Source organism: Cyprinus carpio, chromosome A6 (assembly GCF_018340385.1).
Source record: "Cyprinus carpio isolate SPL01 chromosome A6, ASM1834038v1, whole genome shotgun sequence".
NCBI classification, from domain to species: Eukaryota; Metazoa; Chordata; class Actinopteri; order Cypriniformes; family Cyprinidae; genus Cyprinus; species Cyprinus carpio.
In genome coordinates this window covers 24,814,044-24,838,877 of record NC_056577.1, presented here as the reverse complement: position 1 = coordinate 24,838,877, position 24,834 = coordinate 24,814,044, and the positions used below count along the sequence as shown (strand labels likewise).

At 36.2% G+C, this 24,834-nt stretch overlaps 3 protein-coding genes across 3 annotated transcripts; 2 read left to right on the top strand and 1 right to left on the bottom strand.

Moving 5' to 3' along the window:
- Window positions 1-309: 309 nt before the first annotated feature.
- Window positions 310-7,595, bottom strand: LOC122145340 (GATA-binding factor 2-like). Its single transcript, XM_042758648.1, has 5 exons — window positions 6,034-7,595; window positions 4,520-5,062; window positions 3,444-3,586; window positions 1,315-1,440; window positions 310-1,049 (listed from the first exon to the last, which is right to left on the bottom strand). Exons 1-5 carry the CDS (start codon window positions 6,290-6,292, stop codon window positions 816-818), a joined length of 1,305 nt encoding a protein of 434 aa, XP_042614582.1. The 5' UTR covers window positions 6,293-7,595; the 3' UTR covers window positions 310-815.
- Window positions 7,596-17,200: 9,605 nt separating this feature from the next.
- On the top strand, window positions 17,201-18,315 carry LOC122145337 (histone H1.10-like). Its single transcript, XM_042758631.1, has one exon. It carries the CDS (start codon window positions 17,287-17,289, stop codon window positions 17,902-17,904), a length of 618 nt encoding a protein of 205 aa, XP_042614565.1. The 5' UTR covers window positions 17,201-17,286; the 3' UTR covers window positions 17,905-18,315.
- A 146-nt stretch (window positions 18,316-18,461) lies between these two features.
- On the top strand, window positions 18,462-22,509 carry LOC109091481 (actin-related protein 2/3 complex subunit 4). The gene is made up of 6 exons (XM_019105253.2): window positions 18,462-18,924; window positions 19,904-20,022; window positions 20,420-20,531; window positions 21,358-21,453; window positions 21,564-21,734; window positions 21,827-22,509. The coding sequence occupies exons 1-6, from the start codon at window positions 18,922-18,924 to the stop codon at window positions 21,830-21,832; spliced, it is 507 nt and encodes a 168-aa protein (XP_018960798.1). The 5' UTR covers window positions 18,462-18,921; the 3' UTR covers window positions 21,833-22,509.
- Window positions 22,510-24,834: the final 2,325 nt, after the last annotated feature.

Below are 24,834 nucleotides of genomic sequence, written 5' to 3'. Positions count from 1 at the left end.
CCAGACATGATGTACACCTAAAAACAAACCCTTAAGACCTTCTCTGCTTTTTCACTTTTATCTCCTCTCTCCATTTTCTTTTGTCTCTCTGGAGTCCTGTTCTTCATTTACTGCATCAGTCCAGTCAGCATGCTGATAAGTGTTTGCAAGCCCACTGGAGTGTAAGGCCACACGTGTCATTTGGATTGTTTATATATGCTTGTAACATCTCAGTTTGATATTTTTTTCAAATAAGGCAAGAACTCACATAGAAAACACTGTTTAAATCATTTATTAACTAAAATAAGCATACAGTAAAAGTGTTTTGAGTATAACATGTATTAATGCATAGAAAAGATTTATTGATAATATTGATGTGGATACTAGTTTAAAGCTTGAAAATAAGAAAAAAGAAAAAAATAAATTAGAAAAAAAAATATATATAGTTATATAATGACAAATGGTTTAGGGACAGGTTTATATTATGATTTTTTTAAATGCAGGGCTGCTTCTACTTCAGTTCCATAAGGTTCAGTGCTATAGGTGACAAACATTTTGTAATTGTGATTATATTTAAATAAATAGGGGATATTTATTCATGATAAGCTGTTGAAACTCTTGGTGTACAACAGTCAGATTCTGGGTTGGTTTACATCACATTTCAGAAAAACACAAAATAAAGTGCAACATTTTAAATCAAGAATGAGTAGAATTTTGAGATTTGCATAATGAATATTTGAGCCTGAAACATTAATGAAATGTCCTCGACCTGAACATTAAAACTGAAGAATGCAGTTAATGTGTTCATTAAGTATGGTATCTTCTACAAGTGTCTCTCAGCCTATAGCAGTGACTAAGCTGCTGTGACTGAATGCTGGATGTAATTGGATTGGTTGGGTCATATTGAAGGGGTGGGGCATGTTGGCCATGTGGCTGAAGGTGGATGGTTTCTCATGCACACAACTGTCAAATTGCTGAAAATGTTCTCCTCTCCTCTTCTTAAGTTTGCCTGACATTTTCCTATTGCGTGTCTGTATCCCATCTTTCTTCATAGTAAGTGGACGGTTCACCTGAATGCACAAAAAGATATAAACACTGTCAGCCATTTATATAATAATTATTCTATTTAATGTTAGGAGGATGGACTGCAAGCATATTCAACATTTAAAAAAATATTATGATCATTTTTAATGCAAACAATTGATACATCATGGAGACTCCTTACAAGTGGAAATTCAACATGTATGTAAGCAGAAATGTCATTCTGTCATTCATTTTGGTGTAGTCTGTATAAAGGAAGTGTTATGGTAAGGCTAGACATAAACATTTACTCACATTGTGTAGTTTGTAGTATAGACCACAGGCATTACAGACAGGTTCTCCATTGGCATTACGTCTCCAAAGTGTGGTGGTCCCTGTCTGGCAGTTGGAACAACAGGTGCCTGCTCGTCTAGATGCTGACTGCAAGATAAAAAACACATAAAAAGAAATATGAAAACACATGGTTGATGGGAAGTAACTGAGCAATGAGAAAAAAATAAAGCTTGTGAATGAAAATATGGTTGAACAGGAAGGAAAGGGAAAAAAAAATCAAAATTAGCGAAGCCTGAAGCTATGCAAAATTTGGTCGCTCTGGCATTAAAGGTGTAATTACGGTTCTGATGCTGTAAAAGTTTATATTTGTCTAATGAAATACTGACATTAAAAAAATATTTTCTGTCAGTGAAATTATACATATGATATTATAAAATTATACAATAACATTTAAGATTTACAAAAATAATTTTACACATTATAAACATTAAAACATAATGAAAGACCCTATAACAATAATATGAAGATTGCTGTCAGAAAATGTAGACAAGCATACCGCTCTGTCCTGTTCTTTTGGACATAGACTGGACCACAAAGATGCACAGAAAATGTTCTTTTATAATGTGACAACATTACATTAATGTTACTAGCACAGCTAACAACCCAATACAATGGCATTTTAAGATATCTTTTTATTGGTCTTTCTTGACAGTATTCTTTTTTCAAGACTCTATGAGCAATTTTAACAAACTGCATGCAGCATTGTGTTATACAGTAAGAGAAGTAAGAAGTAAGAGTATAGCCTGTGTATTGCTTAAGTATTATAAAAAATATTCTTCTTATTTAATACAAATATATATATATATATTTGAAATAAGAAATAAGAAATAATCATTCTTAATAATAATTAAGAAATAAGAAAATGTATAAAGAAGCAGGATGATGCTGACTTCAGAATCTTTACATTAACTTGTCCGTCAAACTCACATGTCAAACAGAAGTACGCCCTCAAACACCATAAATTCACAGAACTACAGAAATAGTAGATTCTCAACATGCCAAAAGAAAATACAGCAAGAAAACAACCACAAAAGGAAGCATTTTTGGATCTCACAAAATTATCGGTACCAAGCAGACATCCTGCCAAGGAAACAAATGGACCGAGCTGTCTCTGCAGGTGCTCTTCAAATATACGACCTGTAGCTGATGCAGAAGCACTCGTAACACACTGACTAAAGAATAAGACCCGGAGCTAGTCAGCCTAATTTATAGCTAATACACTCTAAATCGAGGGTCACACAAAATACACAGACACAGTCACTTTCAATTTGATTTATTACATTTCCCTCCAGTGATAGCAGTTCTACAGCTGCCCTGTGCTTAACCATCGCACTGGACTTTCATGAATATGAAATTGCGATCAGTGTCCACTTATTTATAAAATCCTGAAAATTTTCAGCTTATATTTAAAATTCAGAAATTATTTAGTGTAAGCATATATTTGATGGAGAGAAATCAATAACATTACAATAATGGAATACATAAAATAAGGTAAAATGATAGGTGGAAGCCTGGAAAGAAGTATCTGATTATCTGGTCAAGTTTAGACTTGACATGTTAATGAATTCTAATTCATTACTTGCTATTTAAACCCTTCAATAGGGCCATGGAAACTCAATGGTCCATTATACACCCAGACACATGCCTTTCACTCTTTTTCTGTCCTTCTCACTCCATTGTCTGTACACATTCTCTGTCAGTGCATGTAATTCTATTATGTGCCTTGAAGATTGGCTTCTATTCACATCGTAGGACATGTGACCTAGCAGCAACTGTGACGAGTTCTGTCGTGTCGTCAGCTCAGACCAAGATGTAATGCAGCAGACATCATACATTACAAGGGCACAATATTATAGAAAGTGAAATACTACAACATTACAACAGTTTTTCCTTAAGTGTTAATAGTGTTCAGAGCTGCACATACATCAACTGTTTAATTTTTCATAAACATAAAAAATTATTTCTTCTCTCTCTATATATATACACACACATTGTCATTGCCAATACAATGTAAAGCATTTTGTCAGACAGATTCTATAGCTCAAATGTGTTTTTGTAAGGGTGTGTATACATATGTGTATGGCACTTACCAGTCGGCGCTTGGGTCTGATGAGTGGTCGGTTCTGGCCGTTCATTTTGTGATAGAGGCCACATGCATTACACAGATAATGACCTGTTCCATCTCTCCGCCACAGAGGAGTTGATGTAGCTCCACAGTTCACACATTCACGCCCTCCGACACACATTATGTACAGAGATGCATGAAATGAAAAAAAAAAAAAAACAATGTAAACAACTTAATTCTGACATTCATGCTGACTATATTTATTATGCACAGAGATAGACAGTTAATAAGATAAATAGACATTTGTTTTACAGATATTCACACTTTCATACTTCTGGGATATCGGTCTTCCAATTGGGTCTACCAGTAAGTGCCATCATTTGGTGGGTATCTAATAAATAGCACCCAGCAGGAAGCAACAGTATTCAAAGGTAAAACTACATTGACCTGATAAATTAAAAGTTATTTATAACTTTTCACATTACAGTCATTCCTTGTCAAGTGTGTTAAACTGTACCATTAGACATGGCCCAAAACAGCCCTAAATAAATACAATACTACATTATTATTATTTATGTCATTCTAAATAATAAAAATACTAATAATGCAAATTATGTTTTTTTTTTTTACTAATTATTAAGTATTAATGTGACAAAAAGCCAAAATAAAACTAATTAAAATTAGTTCTGAATATATGTTATTAAATATAAAAATAATCTAGCTTCATCTATATAAAAGTAATTTGTGTAGTCTGATTATTTATACAGATTATCTTTAGATAATAATATTGAATACATTGTTATATATTACAGTAAATGCATTTTCCTTTATTTCAGTCTAGATGCATAAACTGTGCCTACTGCAACAAAGTTGTGGAAACACATTACAGTGTCCATGTTACACGTATTTATAATTTATTCCAATACCAATGTCTGCTCCATTAAATAATTATATAGTATAACATGTTTATCATTCGGTATATGGGCTAATGAAATTATAGTGTACTATTACATGAAAACTATATGTTTGGTTAATTTACCGCTAGACAATTAACCTGTTGTAAATTCCGCTGTTAATATGAATTATGAACTCTGAACTTACCTGAGAAAGCGCGGCTTTTGCTTTTGCATTTTGACGTCATGCTGCTTGCGCTGCTCCCAAGCAGACTTCTGGAATGAAATACGCTGCCTGGGTACTCGTGCGCTCCAGATAGTGCGTACTCAGAATATGAAGGTACATGAGCTGGAGTTTGTGCCAGATTGCCACGGACTGGTATGGAGCACTCCATCTTCATCCCGTCGACAAGATGGAGATGGTACTTCCCAGCGTCCCTCACCACAGCACAAGCAGGGTCAGGGGACGCATCTTTGGGTGGAGTAGGGGGCAGGCAGTAGAGTTGAGGGCTGCAGTGTTGCGTCATTGACAGGCACGGCATCGAACCTGGGCCATGCGTACCGGTGCCCGTGTACAGGCCGTTTGAACTTTCGGTGCCTGCTGAATGTAGAACCGCTTTGCCCAGGTGGCTGACGGCCCATGTGCTGTGGTGCTGGGTCGCCGGAAAGGTCGATTTGCTGTTGTCCAGGATAGAAAGACCTTGAGTGTGGATAAGGTGAGATCGACACATTGAGCCACCTGTAAGCCGTGCTGCCAAAAGGGGAAAAATTTAGATACACATGCATTGGTTAAAGTAAGTTCGATTCTAATTTTTCCTCCGCGTTTAGCCACACTGTAAAACTATTTTAAAAACACTAGTTAAAAAGTAGGTAGGCTATTAGCCTACTACACAGTCCAAATGAGGAAACTCGAAAATGTTTTAAATCGCAACTATCAAAAGTGATTGACAAATTAATTTGTGGGAGGCCAGATTTTTCAGTGGAGAAGCGAACAGATTATCAACTGGAATTATTATTAGCATCTCAGAATATTTTTAATAGGCCTACATCACATAGGCTATTTTTAATCCATCAGAATATTTTTCAGCATATTTTAACTCTAAATTACATTTTATTCTAACTTCCTCGAAACGAAATTTTGTTAGGCTATATGATGCAAAACTTTCTTTTCTTAGATACCTTCGTTAAAACATTAAAACATAAATGTAATCTAATACAATCTATTAATATAGTCCAATATTATATAACAATTTGAAATTTAAAATATAAAAATAATAATCTTTGTAAATTTGTTTAAATTGTAATAGGCTATTTGTAAATACACTGGGTACAAACACAATGAGAAAACTATGCGTAACCTCATACTCCAGCCCATTTGTTAAGAGTCGTCAAACTGAATTCGAATTTGTGTTCACTGAAATTGATATCACATAATTACACAATAACATTATGTATAATAACAGCAATAAAAATATTATATTGGAAGAATATAAAGCAGGATAAAATCATCTCGCAGATTGATCTGATAATGGTGGGAAATTAAATCTGTTTGACACTAAAGGCTAGGCTACATTCAGTAATGTGACCCAATAAATATGACCGATATTTTTAGAAAAAAAGAAGTGATGCAGTAAAAAGCATTTCCTTTAATCTCAAAATTGTGCCAAAATATAACACTGACAAAAAAAAAAAAAAAAAAAAAAAAACTCCAGGCCTACTCACCATGCGTTTGACTGTAAGACATTCGTGCACGAGTATGAGAGTGGGACCCGTGTGTGTGATAATAGGGGTTTCCTTGAGAGTCCAAATGACTGAGAAATACATCCACCTCGTCTGGTGGCAATAATGGGGTACCTGGCTCCATACATCCCGAACTATGATGTCCTAAACCAGCGAGCGGAGACACCGAATCTGAGGTACCCATTAAAGCTGAATGATGAGCATGCATCATCCACCGAGGTTCCGCAGGGAGCTCCATCATCTGTGGAAATTTTCCCGTAAGACGGGAATGCAAATTTTCGTGTGCGGAGAAAAAATACTTTTTTTTTTAAGTTATTCCAAGCTCATCCAGCGCGTGTTTTTCCCAAGTGTTGTTTTCTTGAATGTCTTAAATATAAGTCTAAATGATTGAGTACACATATGACAGCGTAAGCTTAAATGACTATATAATAAAATATTAAGTCAGAGTTGGCGCGTTTGTCGTGTGACAGGAGCGTTTAAAGTCGCCGGCAGCGGTGTGACACTTCCCCACTTTCAAGGGATTGCGCGCGAGCGGTGCCCTCAGACATAGAGATCTCTCGCGTGCAAATACCACAAAAATGCCACTACAGCTGATTACCTCAGCTATATGTCGTGGTGTACACTGAGGTAGATCCTCAGATAATGTTCGAAACCAAATTCTACGCGTTGGGAGAAAAGCAGAGGTTGAAAAAATAGTCCAAGAAGAGTAACCGACCTCCTTATCTCGTCACTCCAGGACACGCGCCTACGGTTCAAAAGGTACTCGTGTCTACGAGGATAAGTGTCAGGATGATCACCACAGGTAGTCACACCACCGACTAGTCAAAAACCAGTGTACAAAAGAGTTGTATATGAGGCAGAGGCCGAGAGCGGACTCCTCCCGTCAGCATAAATGATTTTCTAGCCAATTAGAGTTCGCCTTTTTTCCAGCTTGACACCTGAAACTCCAATTTACCCCATGCATCTCTTTATCCATTCGTGGATCCAACCACGCCCCCTGGATCTTGTATTCTGCAGCGAGGGGCTACTGTTCGTTTGGCTGCAGGTCTGCGCTGTTAGTAGTTAGGCTTTTCCACATTTCACACAGCAGCGTCCTGTAGCTTCGCGCGAATGGAGAAGTCATTGATTGTTAACGCTTTCAGAAAACGATGCATGTTTACACTACGAAAAAAATATTTGTACACATTTACAATATTTATATAAAATTAATATTTCAATTTAGATTTACACCCTAAAAACTATATATCAAATAATACAGCCCCTATAGTGCTGGCTTTGAAATTTATTTAAGAAAATTAAATCGAAGTTTATGAAATTGATATTAAAGTAGCACCTGAAGAAACCCGCATGCTCCAGTTGAGGTGAGTATTCTTTTTTTCCCCTCTACGAAGCAATACAACGTCCTCCATCGACTTCTCCCGATCTTTAATTATTCAGGGAATAAGTTTCTGGCCAGCGCGCACGTATTGTCTGTCTCGGCAGATACGTCTCGTGCGCGGTCAATGACAACACGAAACCGCTGACCACCTACCCTGACTCTCATAAGATCTTTCCATCACTTTGAAGAGAGAGCGAGAGAGCGAATGGGAGTCAGGCGAGGTGAATGAGAGAGAGAGAGAGAGAGAGAGAGAGAGAGATGACATTGCTTCATGGCGCCTGCCGCTGCCATTAAAATATAGACAACTGTCATTTTGCAGTTTTTACGTAAATCGATCTGTAAATGAAAAGCTTGTGTTCATACTTTTATGTTATAGGCTACACTTGATTAAAAACTGTAAATAATAATAATAAAAAAATCTGCTGATTTAGATATTTGTTTGTTAACATCACACATCAAATTATAAACCAGAGCCTTAAATAATACTTTCGTTCTTTTGTAGCCTATATTTCCACCATGATCAAAAAGTGACGAATTCAGATAGATAGTGCGTAGGCCTACACATAAATTTCACATAAATTCCATGTTTTGGAATTGGTTTAAAATCCTTCCTCTCCTGATTAAGTTTTTTTGTAAGTTATCAAAAGGCTTGTAAATGCTGTTCAAGAGGGTAAAAAGCAGCATTGATAATTTCCACTATACACTTTATATATAATGGAGTCAGCTCACTATGATGACCAACTGCTCCATTGTGCAACCCTTGTTGTTGTGCTCCTGCATCTTATGGCGCATCTGCTCAAGTTAAAACAAATCTTAAGATTTCATAAAACCTGTATGATAAACATTTTTAACCTGGAACTCTCTCTTATTACCTCTGGCTTCTTTTCTCTCTCTCTCTCTCTCTCTCTCTCTCTCTCTCCACTTGTTAGCAAGTTCAACAATGTAGCCCATGATTGCCCGTTGCCTGTTCGTTTCCTCCACAAAAGAGAATCAGGAAGGCAGTATTAACAACATTGCAGTAACAATCTGTCAGTTATCTTTTCCCTTTCTCAGGTAAAAGACCAGAAAGGAATATTAAACTGCCCACAATATATCCACATTAACAGTTATTACCAGTCCTGATTTCCTGATGAGATTATGAGTGTTTTTGTTTTTTAAGGCCAGACCTGTATGCACATTTTTTGTTTTTGTTTTACAAATCACACCTGCATTGTTTATACTTTTTTATTCTGTGAAGACCGACCTTTTATGGAGCCAGATTTATTGATATATAATCAGATTACAGTAAATAAATTCTTCTAATATAATTATTTACCTTTTTGACACAATTGTGAAATTAATGATGTCTGAAACCATACTTTTGTCTTGATTATGACAAAGCATAACCATAAATACCCTACTTGTACAAGTGTGTGTGTATCTGTTAGTGAATGCCAGTAAATGTGTGTGAAGATGTTGTAGTGTGAATAACCCTCTCCCCCCATACCCAGAATGCCTTGCAGGCCTGGTTTTCACCACATCAGGATACAGGGCTGCTGGCTGAATTCCGGTATGAAACGGAGCGCTGGTGCACCGCAATCTGTGTGTCATACACATGCACATCCCTCTTCAGAAAGATGGACAGGTGCTGTAACGGACACTTGCTTTTACTCACATGTAACAATCATTAAGTGCAACCAGTTCCAATGCAACCAATTAATTTCATGTCACACACACACACACACAAATTTTATAGTCACTTATCCACTCTGTGCAGACAATTACCAAAGCACATATTAACATCACAAATATTAAAGCTGATGCTTCAAATTTCAGCCAGGATATTTTTAAAATAAGCATACTTCAGTCTTAATTTATTAATTGTGAAGATGCTAAGAATGTATGCCTGTATAAAATCTTTTAGAGATGGTGTCAGGTGTATTTTGTGATTCTAGCAAATTAGTAGTTTACCCTAATGGATCATTGAAGGTGAAGTAGCCAAATCTAGATTCCAGCATCTTTTTAATCATAGTTGGGAAGCCCTAGCATGGAGTTTCCTGTTTGTATCATGTGTTCATGGACAAGTTAATAGATATTTCAAAATTGATGTCACATTGCAAATTTATTCTGACATTCAGTTGGATGGTTATACCCTTAAATCAGTATGAAAATAGGTATCTCTGGTTAAATGGGATTTCTAAAAATTGAAAAGTGACAGTTTACAAGATCACAAGCAAGGTCACTGCTATCCATTAGTGTAGTGCCATATTAAATAAATGTATGAGTGTGTTTTGGTTGTGTAAGTGCATGGCAGTAGGACAAAATTAATATAAAAGAAAAGAGTAAGCTAAAAAAAAAAGGTTTTAGTGAATGATGGGGACAAGAGTGACTCAAATCTTGGATCTCAGGGTTTATTTTATTCATTATTGAATTAGGTGATACTCAGCAGTTGTTCCCATGTCCCCATTAAATTAAGCCATAGTGGACCTCTATTAAGACTCTTCTGAGATTTCACTAAGCATCTTAAGCATGCTTCGATCAAAACATCAGATTTTCAGTCATTTTTAACTCAAAGCCGCCATCTTCTGGCCATTTTCGGCTTTCTGAATCATGGCACTTCAATTGAACCAAGACAACATGCTCAACATGCAGCCTCCCGATTACTTCAGGCCCTGCTTTCCAATAAGTCTGCCTGATTAGCATGAATAATGACAAATATAGATATATGGCATCTTATCTAGATGATAAAAAAAATACAATATAGCAATGATTACATCACATTAAGTAGCTGTTCAATTTTAAAAAGGTCTGCTTCTGAAACAAATAGCTAGATGTTGAAATTTCCTTGGGAACAAAAAGCACACTTTGTTTTCATTACTATGTGCAGTATGCAAAAACTTGTGGTAAGAGAGTAAGTGTATGCGTGCATGAGTGTTTTCAGCTTTAAGGGGATGTGCTGGGTAACTGTTGCCCGCTTTGGGTTTCCGGACTCCTTCACACCATAATTTCACCCCCCCCCCCCCCCCCCCCTCTCCTTTTATCTCTCTCCCCATCACTCCTTTTATCTCCTTATCATACCAGCCAGGCACTCAGCCAGGATACTGTGGTAACAGCCAAGCTGGCTTCTGCTTCACCATAGTGATCTTGTTGGTGGAAACGAGAAGAGCAGAGAAGCCTTTATTGTGAGTAACTATGTATATTTGTTCTTGATCCACTTGATTCATTCACCAGCTAAACAAGAAAGATGGAATATGATGGATTTAATATTCACAAAATGAGAGGACTGTACTAAAGACATCCATATTTGTGGGTGAACATCAAATCTCATGGTCTGTACATACTTGAAGGGATACTCCACCCCAAAATGAAAATTTTGTCATTAATCACTTACCCCATGTTGTTCCAAACCCGTGAAAGCTTACTTTTTGTAAGTGAAGAAAATAAAAATAACGACTTTATTCAACAATTCCTTTGTCAGCAGTCTCCTCTGTGTCTCTCCATATCACCGTATGCTGCATATGCTCTTCTGTATCATCCGCGCCACAAATCGCTGTGTGTTTGAATGTGTGTGTATGTTAGTGAGTGTATGTGAAATATCATATCTGGTTGGTAGTCAGCAGATCGTAGGCAGAAGGGTATTAATAGATACTGAGAACGTGTTGAACAGACTGACATCTATTTGTGAATATGGCTAAAAGGAGCAGATTCAATAGATTTACACTCCCTCTGTTCGCCCTCCATAACAGGCATCAGGGATCAGAGGTCTGTCTTATTAGTGCCATGTACATGTGAGTTTGTTTGTGTACATTTTGTAAACTATGATGCCATGGCACTGAAATCTCAACACTCTGATCACAGTGGCTTACAAGAAACCCTTTAACTTCTTTGCCCCCAAACCCAATGCATCCACAGTTTACTGTTATCCTTTCTTAGTTGAAGATGTATTAAAGATTTATGGCTTTGAATGTGTCAGTGGCAGGATAGTTTTGGTATGGCAGCCATCACCTGGAGACTGAACAGAGAAAGTTTATGGGTAGAAATGAGCTAAGCATACATATAAAACAAGTTCTTCGATCAGCCATTTGATACCTATTTATGTTGGTTCAGCTTGCATTAATTTCAGATGATTAGTGGGAACATTTCTGTGCATTGTTTTGGATTTTATTTCACTGCAGCACAACCACAAAGGGCCATCTTAGACCTGTTGAACTTTGACCTTTCTGCATTATGAATGATTTTAGCTATAAAGATAAAATACAGTCAGCCGGTCATTATAGCAGAAGAAACTCTGATGGGGTGATCAGGACCCTGAAATTAACGTTTAAAATTTGCACGGTCGTAAATCAGTTGACTGGCAGAACATTCAAGAGAAGAATTTGGGTGAAAGTATTCTAGAGAACTGTTTAATAAGCTTCACAATAAAAGAAAGCAGCAACATCTTTTTTTTCTGTAGTCAATTATAAGAAAGGGGTGGGATTTAAGCAGATTAAATGATTGGAGAATAATTGCATGCGTCACCTGTTGTTTCACTGGAAGATTCAGTCATGATATTTTAAGAATTATGAGATTAAGAAAATAAACATATATACAGATGAATTGTTCACAACAAGATCAGTAACACACATTTGGAAAATAAATAAAGACCATGTAAAAAAAAAAATTGTATTTGCAGCATGAAAAGCTTAATAGTTCATTTGTGTCTTAAAAGAGCAGCTGTAACTGAAAATGTATTATATATGCTGAGTAAAAGAGTGCTTAAAATATGACATTTATTTTAGAACAAATGTTTATAAATATGTTCTCATATCATACAATTATCTAAAAATCTCAAGTTTAATGGCAGGTCAAGGTTATATAATTACAACCCATTATTGAAATGAAATACTACAATGAAATAGTGCAAGAGTATGATTACATGACAAGGATTTGTCATTTAAAAAAAAGTTTTCCTTAACTCCGCTTTGGTCTAGTTTTCATTTCAACACTCTTAAATGAGTATCTTTCCCCTGTGTGATAGTCAGTTAGGATATACCAGGTGCCCCAGTAGATGCCATCCGTGATGCCACTGTAATGCCCATGATAGTAGTGCCCATTGATGTAAGTGACCAAACAGGAATCAAACCACCAGCCTGCACCATAATAATGGCCACAGTTACAAATGTGCTGAAAACTCTGCCATCGTGGTTGTACTGTTTGCCAGCATCGTCATGGTAATCTCAAGCAGTTAGGCAGAACCTTATGGAGAGAATATCACACATGCATCATAATAAGAAACTGAACTAGGCCTATTTTATACAGGTTTGTTGAGACTCTGCTTTGACACTAGTCTTACACCAGATACTAGTATGACTATGTGTGTATATACCTCTGGTTTACTACTGCCACTTTAAAGTTGTTATAGTTAGCATGACGTGTCTGTTCATCCCAGTCTTGGAGAGTGATACGGAGCGTGTGATGCCCATTGGCGGTTAGTGCAGAACTGCATTCCCTAACCAGTTCTCTGTCTGCGGGGAGCCGAATCCATCAAGGTACTCCTGCCAGGTTCGGTTTAAAGTCAGTTTGTTCATCAACACCGCTCATCCCCCACCAGCTGAAACCATGTCACACACGGGCTGGAATGGACAAGTTGTAAAGAAATCACACATATAGAGTTACCCCCAAAACTACTTGAACATTTAAAGGGATTCTGTCATAATTTACTTATCCTCAGGTTGTCCAAATCTACAAGCAACTACAAGCAAAATAGTTTAATAAATGTTTCTGTGGGAATATTTGTCTATACAATGAATGTCAATGGGGTCCAATATGATGTAGTGTTATTTTAGAATTATTTACATATACTATTATAGTTTTTATTAGTATTCTAAATTAGCTTTATAGCCTTTATTTTTATACTTTCAATTTCATTTTATTTTAGTTCATTTTTTATACATTTTGTTTCATGTGCTTTTGTAATTTAAATCATTTTTATTTCAGTGTTAGTTTTCAGTTATGTAATTTTAATGCTTCAACTTAAACTAAATGGAAATTACAGCTGAACTGAAGTAAGTTTTTATGTTATTTTATTTTATTTTATTTTATTTTATTTTATTTTTATTTAAATTTACAAAAATGTTTTAAAAGTTTTAGTTGATGATAATCACCCCTTGAGGATAGCTGGTGATCACCCCAGTGATCTTCGAAATCTTCTTTTGTGTTCCACAAAAAGTATTTCATACCCTCATAGGTTTATAAATGTTGACATGAAAAATTTCATTTTAAATTATTAATTTCTGAGTGAACTATCTCTTTAAGTCTGGACATGCATTAGGTTGCAAAATATCAATCCAACTGGAATTTATTTAAAAACATTTAAATTTTTATACAAAGCAACTTGTATTGAAGGTACACTATTTATCAAATTCATTCCCTGGAACTCAGCCCTTGATGTCACTAGTGCCATACTTGAGTTACAGAATTTTTTTGTCTTAAATGCAAAGTATTTAGGGATGTGTGCTGTTGAATTTAACCAGTATTAATTATTATTCAACAGGCAAATATTGACTACAGGAATAATAACATATGCTAAAATATATATTTTACACTACGACACACACCCACAAAATGCTTATTTGTTATTGGGATATTACAAACATATGAAAAGATTATATATATATTTTTTTTATAATACACAAAATAAAAACAATATTAATAACACTGAAAAAAAAATGCATACAGACACCTACAGTACATAGTAAGGTTTCACTTTTAAGCATGCCATGTTAACTACATTAGTTAAAATTAACTAAACTGTGCCCAGTACACTCTCAAATCTCTCACCGAGGATCATTTAGGTCATGCTTACCTGTGTGTTTTTGTGGTTCTCTGGAGTCTTTCTAACTTGTGAATCCTGAGAGTGAGTGTGATGTATTTTAGGGGGTAATTCTGTTGCACTGCAGCTTCCCTCACATCTGCCGTTGGGTGGCCCAGCCACCAGGATGTCCCTCTGACAAAGCACACGGACACACATCATGTACGCTCCCAGCAAAAGCAAGGGCAAAACACACACACACACACACACACACACACACACACACACACACACACACACACACACACACACACACACACGCATGCTGCTCAGGACAACACACAAGCTCAAAGAGATAGTATGTACCTCTTCCTTGTCTATTTCTCTATCTATTCTACCGGTATCTACTTTATACTACTTATCTTCAATAGGATTTTCTCTAGGTGTTCAGATCAGTATCATCTGCAGTCTATCAAGTCCTACACATTATCTTTCTTTCTCACTACTGTATGTGCTCATCAGAGTCTCTCCTGTTTTTCTCTTTTATTTGATCTTCTCTATCTCTCACTGTCCTGTATGCTCTCTTCTGTTTGTGAGGCTCTTTTGGCTGAGATTCCTATATAACTGTGGCTCTTTGCTGTCTGACATGCACTGGTACACCCACCCTCTAACACACACAAATACACACACTTGTTCCTATACGTCTACATGCACATGCAAACACTCAGCATCTAACTGGTCGCATGAAATTTCACCATCAGATCCATCTAGGATCTACAAATAAACACTCTCTCATATAATCACATTCAAATACAAAGATAAAAATCCTCATCAGGTTAAAACTCAACCTTTTTACTGTGTATGTCCTGTTTTGGAGTGTGTATGTAACGTTTATTGAGTTTGGTAAGGGTCGTAAAAACTTTTCCTCTTTTAACACTTATTAAAAGACAGACAGTCGTATACTAATATATATACATACACACAGGCAGGGAATGAGAAAAATCTATTGAATAGGGTGACCTCTGCTACACTTTAACTTTTCTCTGTCTCAAGTGGGAAGGTGCTAAACCTATTTTATTTGAGGTGTTTGCTCTTTGTGTGCTTGTGTGCAACAGGAAGTAGCTATAACAACTGTGTAACTGTAAATGTGCCAACATGCATATTACAGTCAACGCATGACTCACCTGCAGCTGGGTAATGAACAGATCAAAAATCACTATGTTGGGTTGTTTCCTCATCAAAGTCTAATCCATCGGGGTGCAGAAAAGTAAGAGATACATTTACAATTTCTAATGAATTTAAGAGGTCTGTGCCCTGTTATTATGTGTCACACCTACAAGGTTTGGAAGATGTGAACATCTTGTACCGTACATGTATTTATAAAATTTCAACACAAACCATTATCAGCAGATAGACTGCCATCTAGTGCTGAATGTCTGGGATAAAGGCATTTAGAGGAGAAAGTGAATTATTTAGAAAAATGTCTTGTTGGTGTTGCAGAATAATGAACTTCCACAACTTGATATGTTGATCAGACATGATGCATTCAGGTTTTTCTTTTGATTGTTTAAAAATATCTACTTATTTCGTGGCATCAGTTATTAGTTCATTTGCACTGGATAAAATGTTATGAAGCCTGTTGCCATTTATGTGATGGGTGGACTCACATAAAATATTTTCTCCATTTCTGACCTAAACAACAACAAAAAAAAAAAACAAACAAAAAAAATCATATGCACATTTTGAAAATAATCAAGAAACTGTTACTGAACACCAGTGATTTTAAGATTATATATATATATATATATATATATATATATATATATATATATATATATATATATATATATATATATATATCCTATTGATATGTTTTGAAACTCTCAGAAGTACACGTTATGGTTATATCAACCAAATCTGTATCCTGTATGGAAGGACTAACTATACAAATGTATTCAGTAGCGACCCCTTAGGTTTTTAACAGATCATGCCACAATAGGGGCGGAGTTTCTCAACATTTTTGAAAAATACAGCATTGTTAGTTAGACTCACTGTTAAACTAAACTTTGATTTGTTATCATATCGTGTTTTAGCATAATTTAAACTATATGTCTCATGCCGCAATAGTTTTTATGGTGTCTTCTTACTGTACCAACTCTTATGTTTGTCCAGATGTTCAAAATGAAATCACAGAAAATTTTACAGTTTTTACAGATCTCTAATCTGTCATCTTTACCGCTCATGCTACAGCTCAGGGCAGTAAAGATCCTTTGAGATGTTAACTAAGACCAGATGTTCCTGTAACGAGTGGCCAGACTCATCAAATTCTAGAAGTGGAGCTCAGCACCTTTGAAATAATAAACCATTTAAAACATAAAAAGTGTGGTGACTAACGTACCATACAACGGTCAAATACTCAAAATGTAATGTTTTTATTCAAGCAAAAAAATTAAAAAAAAAATAAAAATCAGACTCTCACACAGGCGCAGGAGAATACAGTCACCAGGAACAAGAGAGCAAAGGAAAGAAAACGTTTGCCAATACACAGCCACGGGAGGGCGTTTTATGTGTTAGTTGAGTGAAATTAAACTGCTAGCATCTCGAAGGCGTTTGGTAAAAACAGACTGAGAAGTATAATTTAAGAATCTTTACTTTCTAAATTTTCACAGCAAGTTTATTGTACGAACTGTCTCAATATCCTTAAAAAGATTTTCGTTCGCAAAGTGCGTGCCCCTACCCAAAATCGCAAGGCATTGTGTGGGCAAGATCTTTTCTTTGCTTTCTCGCGCCATGGTTTTGCATTTATTTCACCACTTTTGCACACTGTCAGAAAGAGCACCTTTTGCACTCCCCATATGAATCATTTAACTCAGTAATATATGTCAACCTAACAAGATAATAGCTCCCAAAGTCGTGGAAGAAAACACAACTCCACAAGCGCCTCTGCCGACGGTGTTGTTGTTCTCAATCACGTCCGCGTGGCGCCGTTAAATCTGAGGATTCAAAACTCTGAGGTGATGCTCGCATTCTAGAACTGATATTCTCGCGTTCTCGAATACACCCATATATAAACGCATCAGATTTGATCATGTCTGCTGAGGTCGAGGAGTCGGCACCCGCCCAAGCCCCTGCTCCAGCAGAAACCAAAACGAAGAAGGCATCGGCGAATAAGGCAAAACCTGCCGTGACTGCTTCTCCAGCTAAAAAGAAGAAAAAGAAGAGTAAGGGGCCCGGAAAGTACAGCCTGCTCGTCATCGATGCGATCCGAACCCTGGGCGAGAAAAACGGCTCATCGCTTTTCAAGATATACAACGAAGCGAAGAAAGTGAGCTGGTTTGATCAGCAGAACGGCCGCATGTATCTGCGCTACTCCATCCGCGCGCTCCTGCTCAACGACACGCTCGTGCAGGTGAAGGGACTGGGAGCCAACGGCTCGTTCAAGCTCAATAAGAAGAAATTCGAGAAAAAACCAAAGAAGAGTGCCACCAAGGCGACCAAGACAGAAAAACCTAAAAAGCCTGCGTCCAAAAAAGCTGCGACCAAGAAAGTGACTGCAAAGAAGAGCGCCAAAAAGAGCCCCGTTAAAAAGAAGACATCGAAGAAGACGATCAGCGTCAAGAAGGCGACACCCAAACCGAAGAAAGCAGCTGCAAAAAAGCCCAAAGTCGCGGTGAAGAAGGCAACCAAGGCGAAGAAATCAAAATAGACTTTCTGTGAAAACGAAGAATAATATTTTTGTATAGCTTCTTGGAAGGAGAACACAGAGATAGAGGGGAGATTTTATTATTTTTTATTTTTAGATATATTTTGATATTTTGTTGACTAGGTCATTTAGGGTTTGGTCAGATGTAGTTCTTCTAGAAACGGCTTCATAGAGACACACCCACTTTAGTTTCTGCGCTGCAAGACGTCATGCTTATTCTTAAATGAAAGTGAAAGTTTCGTTTGCTGCACTAAACAGGATATGGTTACTTACTAGCTAACTAGACGAAGATGAACGCTTTGTGGATATAAGCAAGGACAGTGTTTTTTCATATGAAATGTTGCTGAGCGGCAAAAAAACATGTATGTCCAATAAATCCTTTTTTTTTTTAAATAAAAATGATTGCACAACCTTCGTGACGGGTGTTTAACGGTGATGCCTTTTCACATATTCATTTAATCAATAGCGTAAATATATTGCAAGATTAGATTAATGATTCACTTTAATTATATTACCTTGAGTACTTTATGTGTAAACAGTAAATGGTGCATGCACAAAAATAATTTGAAATCACCAGGGAAAAAGGAAATACATGTAAAACTATTTATCTGGGATCTAATCAAGTTGTTGGAGAGCTAAACTTTTTTTAATTCGTCAAAAATTATGTTTTTGACAATAATATTTATCTTTAAATTTTTGAATATGATCTTAAATTTTCCGCCACCACGACAAACGGACAAGAACCTACTCTTTTAAAACACTGCAAGCATGTCTGCATCAAGTGAAGTCCACAGTAAGCATTAATGTCAGCACATGAAGCATAATACAGACATGTTAGCCCCTTTCAGTATCAAGATGTCTTCGACTAGAAACAGTAGGTACAGAAAAATCAGAAGTTTACAGTCGTCGCCCCTTACTTGGTGAAAAATTGGTATCGTCCAATGAGTTGAGCGGCGTTACTCGCGGAAGTCGCCCGGTGTTTGTATCACTTCCGTCTTTTGCTCCAACGGGTTCACAGAAATGGTAGGATTGCCTTTCAGCACTTCGAGAAACAAGACAAATTTTGTTTTGTATATATAAGTTTTATTGCACGAATGATTATACTGTTGTGACGCAAGTGTCTGATTGCTGGTGTTTGATTCTGCGTTGGTATGAAGTTGCTCAGTCGGCTCGTAGAGCTAATTCACTTGCTAATATCCCCACCCTTATTTCCCAGTCGCGGGTTGACTGATATTGATTTGACAGTTTAATATGTATTAACAATGCCAGCGCTCTGTAATACAGGGTTTTTGTATTATGGGCAAGGCAACTCAATATGACCTGTTTTATATCGTATTTTAATCGATGGCTAGCAAATAATCAACAGGCAAGCCTTTGTTATTAAATATAACGTTACCAGTGTCGTGCTACAAATTTTATTTCCTCTTTTTTGTTATGCATGTTAATAAACATGCGTATAAGTGCAAATTCTGTTGATCTGGTTGCTGGTTACTTCTGTGATATTTACTTGTGTTGTGCACAAGCAAAACATGTCATAGGTGCTTATCCCAGCTATAACAATATTAACTTGCTTTAGGTATGTTAAATATGTGTATAGGCAACTGTTTGTTTTTAGAGTCTAGTTCTATGCAGTGAGCAATTTCTGAATTCAAGGCAACCCACATAATACTAAACAAGGTCAGTGTTTTAATATGCATCATCTTTCATGCAGGTTTTGCACTTCCTCCATGTCTTGAATTTGTTCAGGAAGTGTGCAGTCTATGAAAAGATTCTTGGTGTTTGCAGGTTGACTGAGCCACTTAAAGTGTACAGCATAGTTTTTTCTTTTCTTTGGAGGACTTGTGCTTAAGTAAAGTATCCCAAGAATTCCCCTGCAGGTTCAGGCGTGTGTGGAACAAATAGAGTGGAAGTTGTGAGCCATTTGCTAAGTGCTTGCTTGCTGTAAGGTAGCTGACATGGTTCATCATCCTGAGTACTGATTTAGTTTGATTCGTTTCATCAGACGGCGACTCTGCGCCCATACCTGAATGCGGTGCGTGCTACACTGCAGGCAGCTCTCTGTCTGGAAAACTTCTCCTCACAGGTGGTTGAAAGACACAACAAACCTGAGGTTGAAGTCCGGTAAGTGTGTGTGACCGTTTGGGTATGTGTTTTATTTGTGTCTTAAAGTTACATGATTCATATAGGTCAGTGGTGTACATAAAAATCAAATTCAAAATATTATTAAATTCTATAATATTAAGTAAATTATCCTGACCCTTGCATTTGTATCAGTAAAATATGTTAGAATGACAGTATGTCAGCTAATTAAAATCACAATAGGCATTGAACTGAAGGCTGATTTCATGTCTATGGTAATGCAGCAGATTTTAGGCCATTTGATGGTGATTCAGCATGCCATTTTAAAACCAATTGTGGTGCATACTGCAATAGACACTTAGGCTTTTTATACTGCATTGTATGCAGAATGTCAGTGTGTTTGTGTGTATGCTTTACTATTTTTGTCTTATCTCAACAGGAGCAGTAAGGAGCTGTTGCTTCAGCCTGTTGTAATCAGTAGGAATGATAAAGAGAAGGTCTTAATAGAAGGTTCCATCAACTCTGTGCGAGTCAGCATTGCTGTCAAACAGGTTAGAACACTCGTTGTTTTACCCTAAACTCACTTTTGCCATTCTTTCAGAGATGGGTCTTGAAATATTGTTATATATTGAAAACTGAAAATGTTACTAAGATTACAAAAAGAGAAGTGTTGTGGTGGTGATGAGACAAGAGAGGAAGGTTGGTTTCACTCTGACTCAATACTTGCAGTCCACTGAACGCGGTAAGCCAGTGGATTTGAACCAGGATCCCACAAAGGAGCCTCAACAAATTTCCAAGGGGCCAGCAGGACTTGAATGAATAAATTGACATTATATTTTAAAGTAATCATGTGCTAAAAAACACAAACAAGCAAGGTGTATTCATAATTGATCAGTTTAATACAGTGGTTCCCAATCCTGGTCCTGGAGAACCCCCAACACTGCGCATTTTAGATGTCTCCCTATTCAAACACACCTGATTCAACTCATCAGCTCATTAGTGAAGACTCCAAGACCTCAAATGTGTGTGTCAGATAAGAGAGACACCAAAAGCTTGTAGTGTTGGAGGTTCTCCAGGACCAGGATTGGGAACCACTGGTTTAATATATTAAAATTGGAAAACAAGCATTTTTTCATAATTACAGCAGAAATACCAAAAATATAAATACTAATATGTCAGTATTGGTAGAAGGGGTCCGTTGAATATTGTGTTGGTGATTTGGGGCATTTTGAGTCACAAAGGTTGAGAACCACTGCGGAAGGCCAGTAGGTATGTGATTTATGTTTCAATAGAACAAGCTAAGAATCCAGTTTGATGGCATGTTTCTGTCTTTAATGGTCTGTGATTGGATGATGCATCTCAACTGGTCCATTAAAGGCTGATGAGATTGAAAAGATCCTGTGTCACAAGTTCATGCGCTTCATGATGATGAGAGCTGAGAACTTCTTTATCCTGCGAAGAAAACCTGTCGAGGTGAGGGCGAGGTTTTCTTGCCAACAAATATCATAAGTTCTTTTTTGTGAAATATCTACATCATGTAATATGATATTTAAATAGTGAGTAACCCTCCTTTCTTTTGTCAGGGATATGACATCAGTTTCCTCATTACTAACTTCCACACAGAACAAATGTACAAGCATAAGTTAGTGGACTTTGTCATCCATTTCATGGAGGAGATCGATAAGGAAATCAGTGAGATGAAACTGTCAGTCAACGCCAGGGCTCGCATAGTTGCAGAGGAGTTCCTCAAAAATGTGAGTCTCTCTGTAACATGATTTAATCAAATGAAAAGTTCACTGTCACACCAGCAAACTCTCTTACTCTATGTTCTGTTTGTGCTCAACAGTTTTAGGAAATTATCAGTACACCTTCTACTGCCTGCAATACCTGTGACACATTGGATGCCGGAAAAACTGATGGAGAGCTGCGGTGCTACTGAGGAAGTAGTTAAGGTGCAATTTGTTTCCTGGACCACCAGCAAAGGTGGAACAGCTGGATCCAGAGGTTGTCGTCTGTCACAGGAATGAATTCAGAGTATTGCAGTACTCAAGAGCAAAGTGATGGCTTTCACAGAATGCCTCTGCAATTCCATTTGTGTATCCTGTCTCTGTTCATCTTATCCCAAATCCCTTTGTTAACATTTAGTAGTAGTGAAGCGCTCACAACATTGCAATATTCCGAATATGCCTCTGCTTTCCCTCGTGCTCATGAATATTAATGAGTAGGTACTGTACATATTAAAAAGGATAGACTCATTTTACCTCTGCCTTTCTAATAAACCTTAAAATCAGGGTGGGTCTATATAAATGAAACCTCATTGATGCTCATGAGCACTAAGGAAAAATGCTCAATGTCAGATCATTTAAACGGTTTGTTTTGTCAGTGTTTTTTATAAATATGTATACTGTTCAAATTTTTCAAGTTAAGTTTTGATATAAAAAAAAACCCTCACACTGGTACACATTTTACAAATCATATCAGTCATGGCAAAATAATGATGATGCTAAATAAATCCCTTTATTGCTTGTATTGTGTTGTGTACTGTGGGAATGACAGCTCTTTCAATTTAGTTCAGTTTTCAATTTAGGTTCAGTTGCTTATTGCGGTAAGTTTTGTTGCAGTCTGCCTTATGTACATTTTGAATGTTACAGTATGTACAATACAATGATGACTCATATTTGAAGAGCCTGAGAAGGATCAGTAACTACTTGATATGCAGCCACCTGTATGTTCAACTATTTGATATGCAACACCTTTTTTTTATAACATTTAAAAAGAAAAAAAAAAGCTCATCAAAAGATAATCAAATAGTAGCAGAAGTTACCAATTATTAGTTGTTTATCCACAGAGCCAAGGTCAGGTAACTGTCCTTTCTTCTGTGTCACATGATGTGTAGAAACTACCATATGTTAGTGTCCTAATTAAGAAATTAGTGTTATTATAATTTTTTTTTTTTTTCCAAATCTAGGGATCTGCCATTATTATTGCACAGGCTTAGGGAGAATAAGAAGCCTTTATTAATGCAAACAATACTTTTTTTAAATATTAATTATTTTATATTAATATTATGTATATTAATATAATATACTTAATATTTTTAAGTGTAGTTGGCAATACTTTTATGAAAAGTATTGTCATTTAGTTTTATCTGTCTTCTCTTTTTGTAGTATAGCAAAGAATTGATAGCAATCTCAATCTCTTTTCTCTTTTTATAATTAAAATGAGATAGAAATAAAAGTACTCACCTATCTGTTCTCCCTTCAGGCTCTTGTATATTTTGTGTTGTTTTCGAAGGGCAGCTGCATGAGTGCATCTATATTTGTTCTTAATCCTTATAAGATGATAATATGAAATCTGAAATATCATATGTCCCTTTTTATTGAGGAGATGAGCTCACCCTAGTGGGTAACCTCTTCAGAATTTTTACAGCGCTTTACCCTTTTACAGAGCCCCTATCTTGTTTCCCATCCCAAAGAAACTCTGAGTGTAATTGGTATAAATCATTTGATCCCTTGTTGAAACTAATGGGAAGTTCTGTGACAACCACAAGAGATGGCAGAGATGAAGCTGCCCTTAGTGTACCATAAAAATACAAACCTTAAATAAAAAAAAAACACAGTCAAATAATTATCTTCGTATCACATAAGTTTAACAACTATTGTATTTAAACACTAGATGGAAAAAAGGAAATGCTTATTTGCCTCAAACAGCCATATCTGATATAAAGATGGAGAAACTAAATCAATAAATTAGCTGCTTATGGTCACTTTAACCAGGGCTGGCCCAGGCTCTTTTGGTGCCCTAGGCGAGATTTTAGATTTTTCAAAACTTTACTATAACATAACATAACATAACATAAATACTGTCAAGTAATAAATAAATTGTGATAAATAAATGGAGACGTTGAAGTGCCTTGTAGGTAGAGTGAATCTGTTAAAATAGCCAAGAGACCGGACATGAGCTACTCCCACAACTATGCCTACAGTGACAAGTACTTATTACAACAAAGAGAAATATGAGCAATATGAAATGCCTTAAAATAGTCTAACTAAATAGTCTAAATTTAGTAATTTATTTGTACATGTTAGCCAGCTAGCTAGCTAGTTAGTCTAATTAACATATACCTTTCATTTCAATTTTGTGCATAAGTACAGTGGAAAATGACATACTTAAACTTAATTATTTCATTTTATGAATGCAAGATTATAGTCCTAGTCATGTTTTTTTTTTTTTCAAAAGACATTTAGACACTTTTTGGTGAATTAAAAGAAAGCAGTATGTAACTGATATTAAAACATCATTACAGAAGCTTACATTTTTTTTAATAAAGTAAAAGTAAATAAGCAGTTAACTCAAGCAAAAACATTCCACGGTGTCAGTGTTGCCAGTTAAAATGTTCTAAAAAGGCTATTTCAAAATACTACATAAACATCACGGGCAAATACACAGTTAATACCTTGTGATTTTTACCTTATATTTTCTGCTCCTTTTTTCTCTTCTTTGCGTCGCTTCCTACCTTGTGCCCCTAATAATTTTCTTTCTTCACTCATTTTTTAGAAATGATACTTTAAGAGCACATAAATGGCAAAACTATTTTAACTGCGTGCGCCATGCATAATTAATGCGTTATAATGATGTATTATAATTACGTTATGAAATCGTAATTATAATGAAAAAGGTGTTTAAATTAGTCCAACATGACATGGTTAAATATTATGATTTTTCGTTTATATCAATTTTATTTTATTCTAACAATATTTTAATTTTAATATTTTAATTTTGATTATCGATCAGTACTAAGATTATTTTGCTTAATATATGGGTGTAGGAGCGCACGATGGTTACAAGAGGGCG

Excerpts from the sequence above, each read along its gene's own strand:
- LOC122145340 (XM_042758648.1), bottom strand. The coding sequence starts at position 6,292 with ATGATGGAGCTCCCTGCGGAACCTCGGTGGATGATGCATGCTCATCAT. Across the intron at positions 3,587-4,519 it reads CAAAAGCCGCGCTTTCTCAG|GGCGTGAATGTGTGAACTGT; the intron begins GTAAGTTCAGAG and ends TGTGTGTCGGAG. Across the intron at positions 1,050-1,314 it reads TATACTACAAACTACACAAT|GTGAACCGTCCACTTACTAT; the intron begins GTGAGTAAATGT and ends TTGTGCATTCAG.
- LOC122145337 (XM_042758631.1), top strand. The coding sequence starts at position 17,287 with ATGTCTGCTGAGGTCGAGGAGTCGGCACCCGCCCAAGCCCCTGCTCCA.
- LOC109091481 (XM_019105253.2), top strand. Across the intron at positions 20,023-20,419 it reads AAACCTGAGGTTGAAGTCCG|GAGCAGTAAGGAGCTGTTGC; the intron begins GTAAGTGTGTGT and ends TTATCTCAACAG. Across the intron at positions 21,454-21,563 it reads TGCGAAGAAAACCTGTCGAG|GGATATGACATCAGTTTCCT; the intron begins GTGAGGGCGAGG and ends TTCTTTTGTCAG.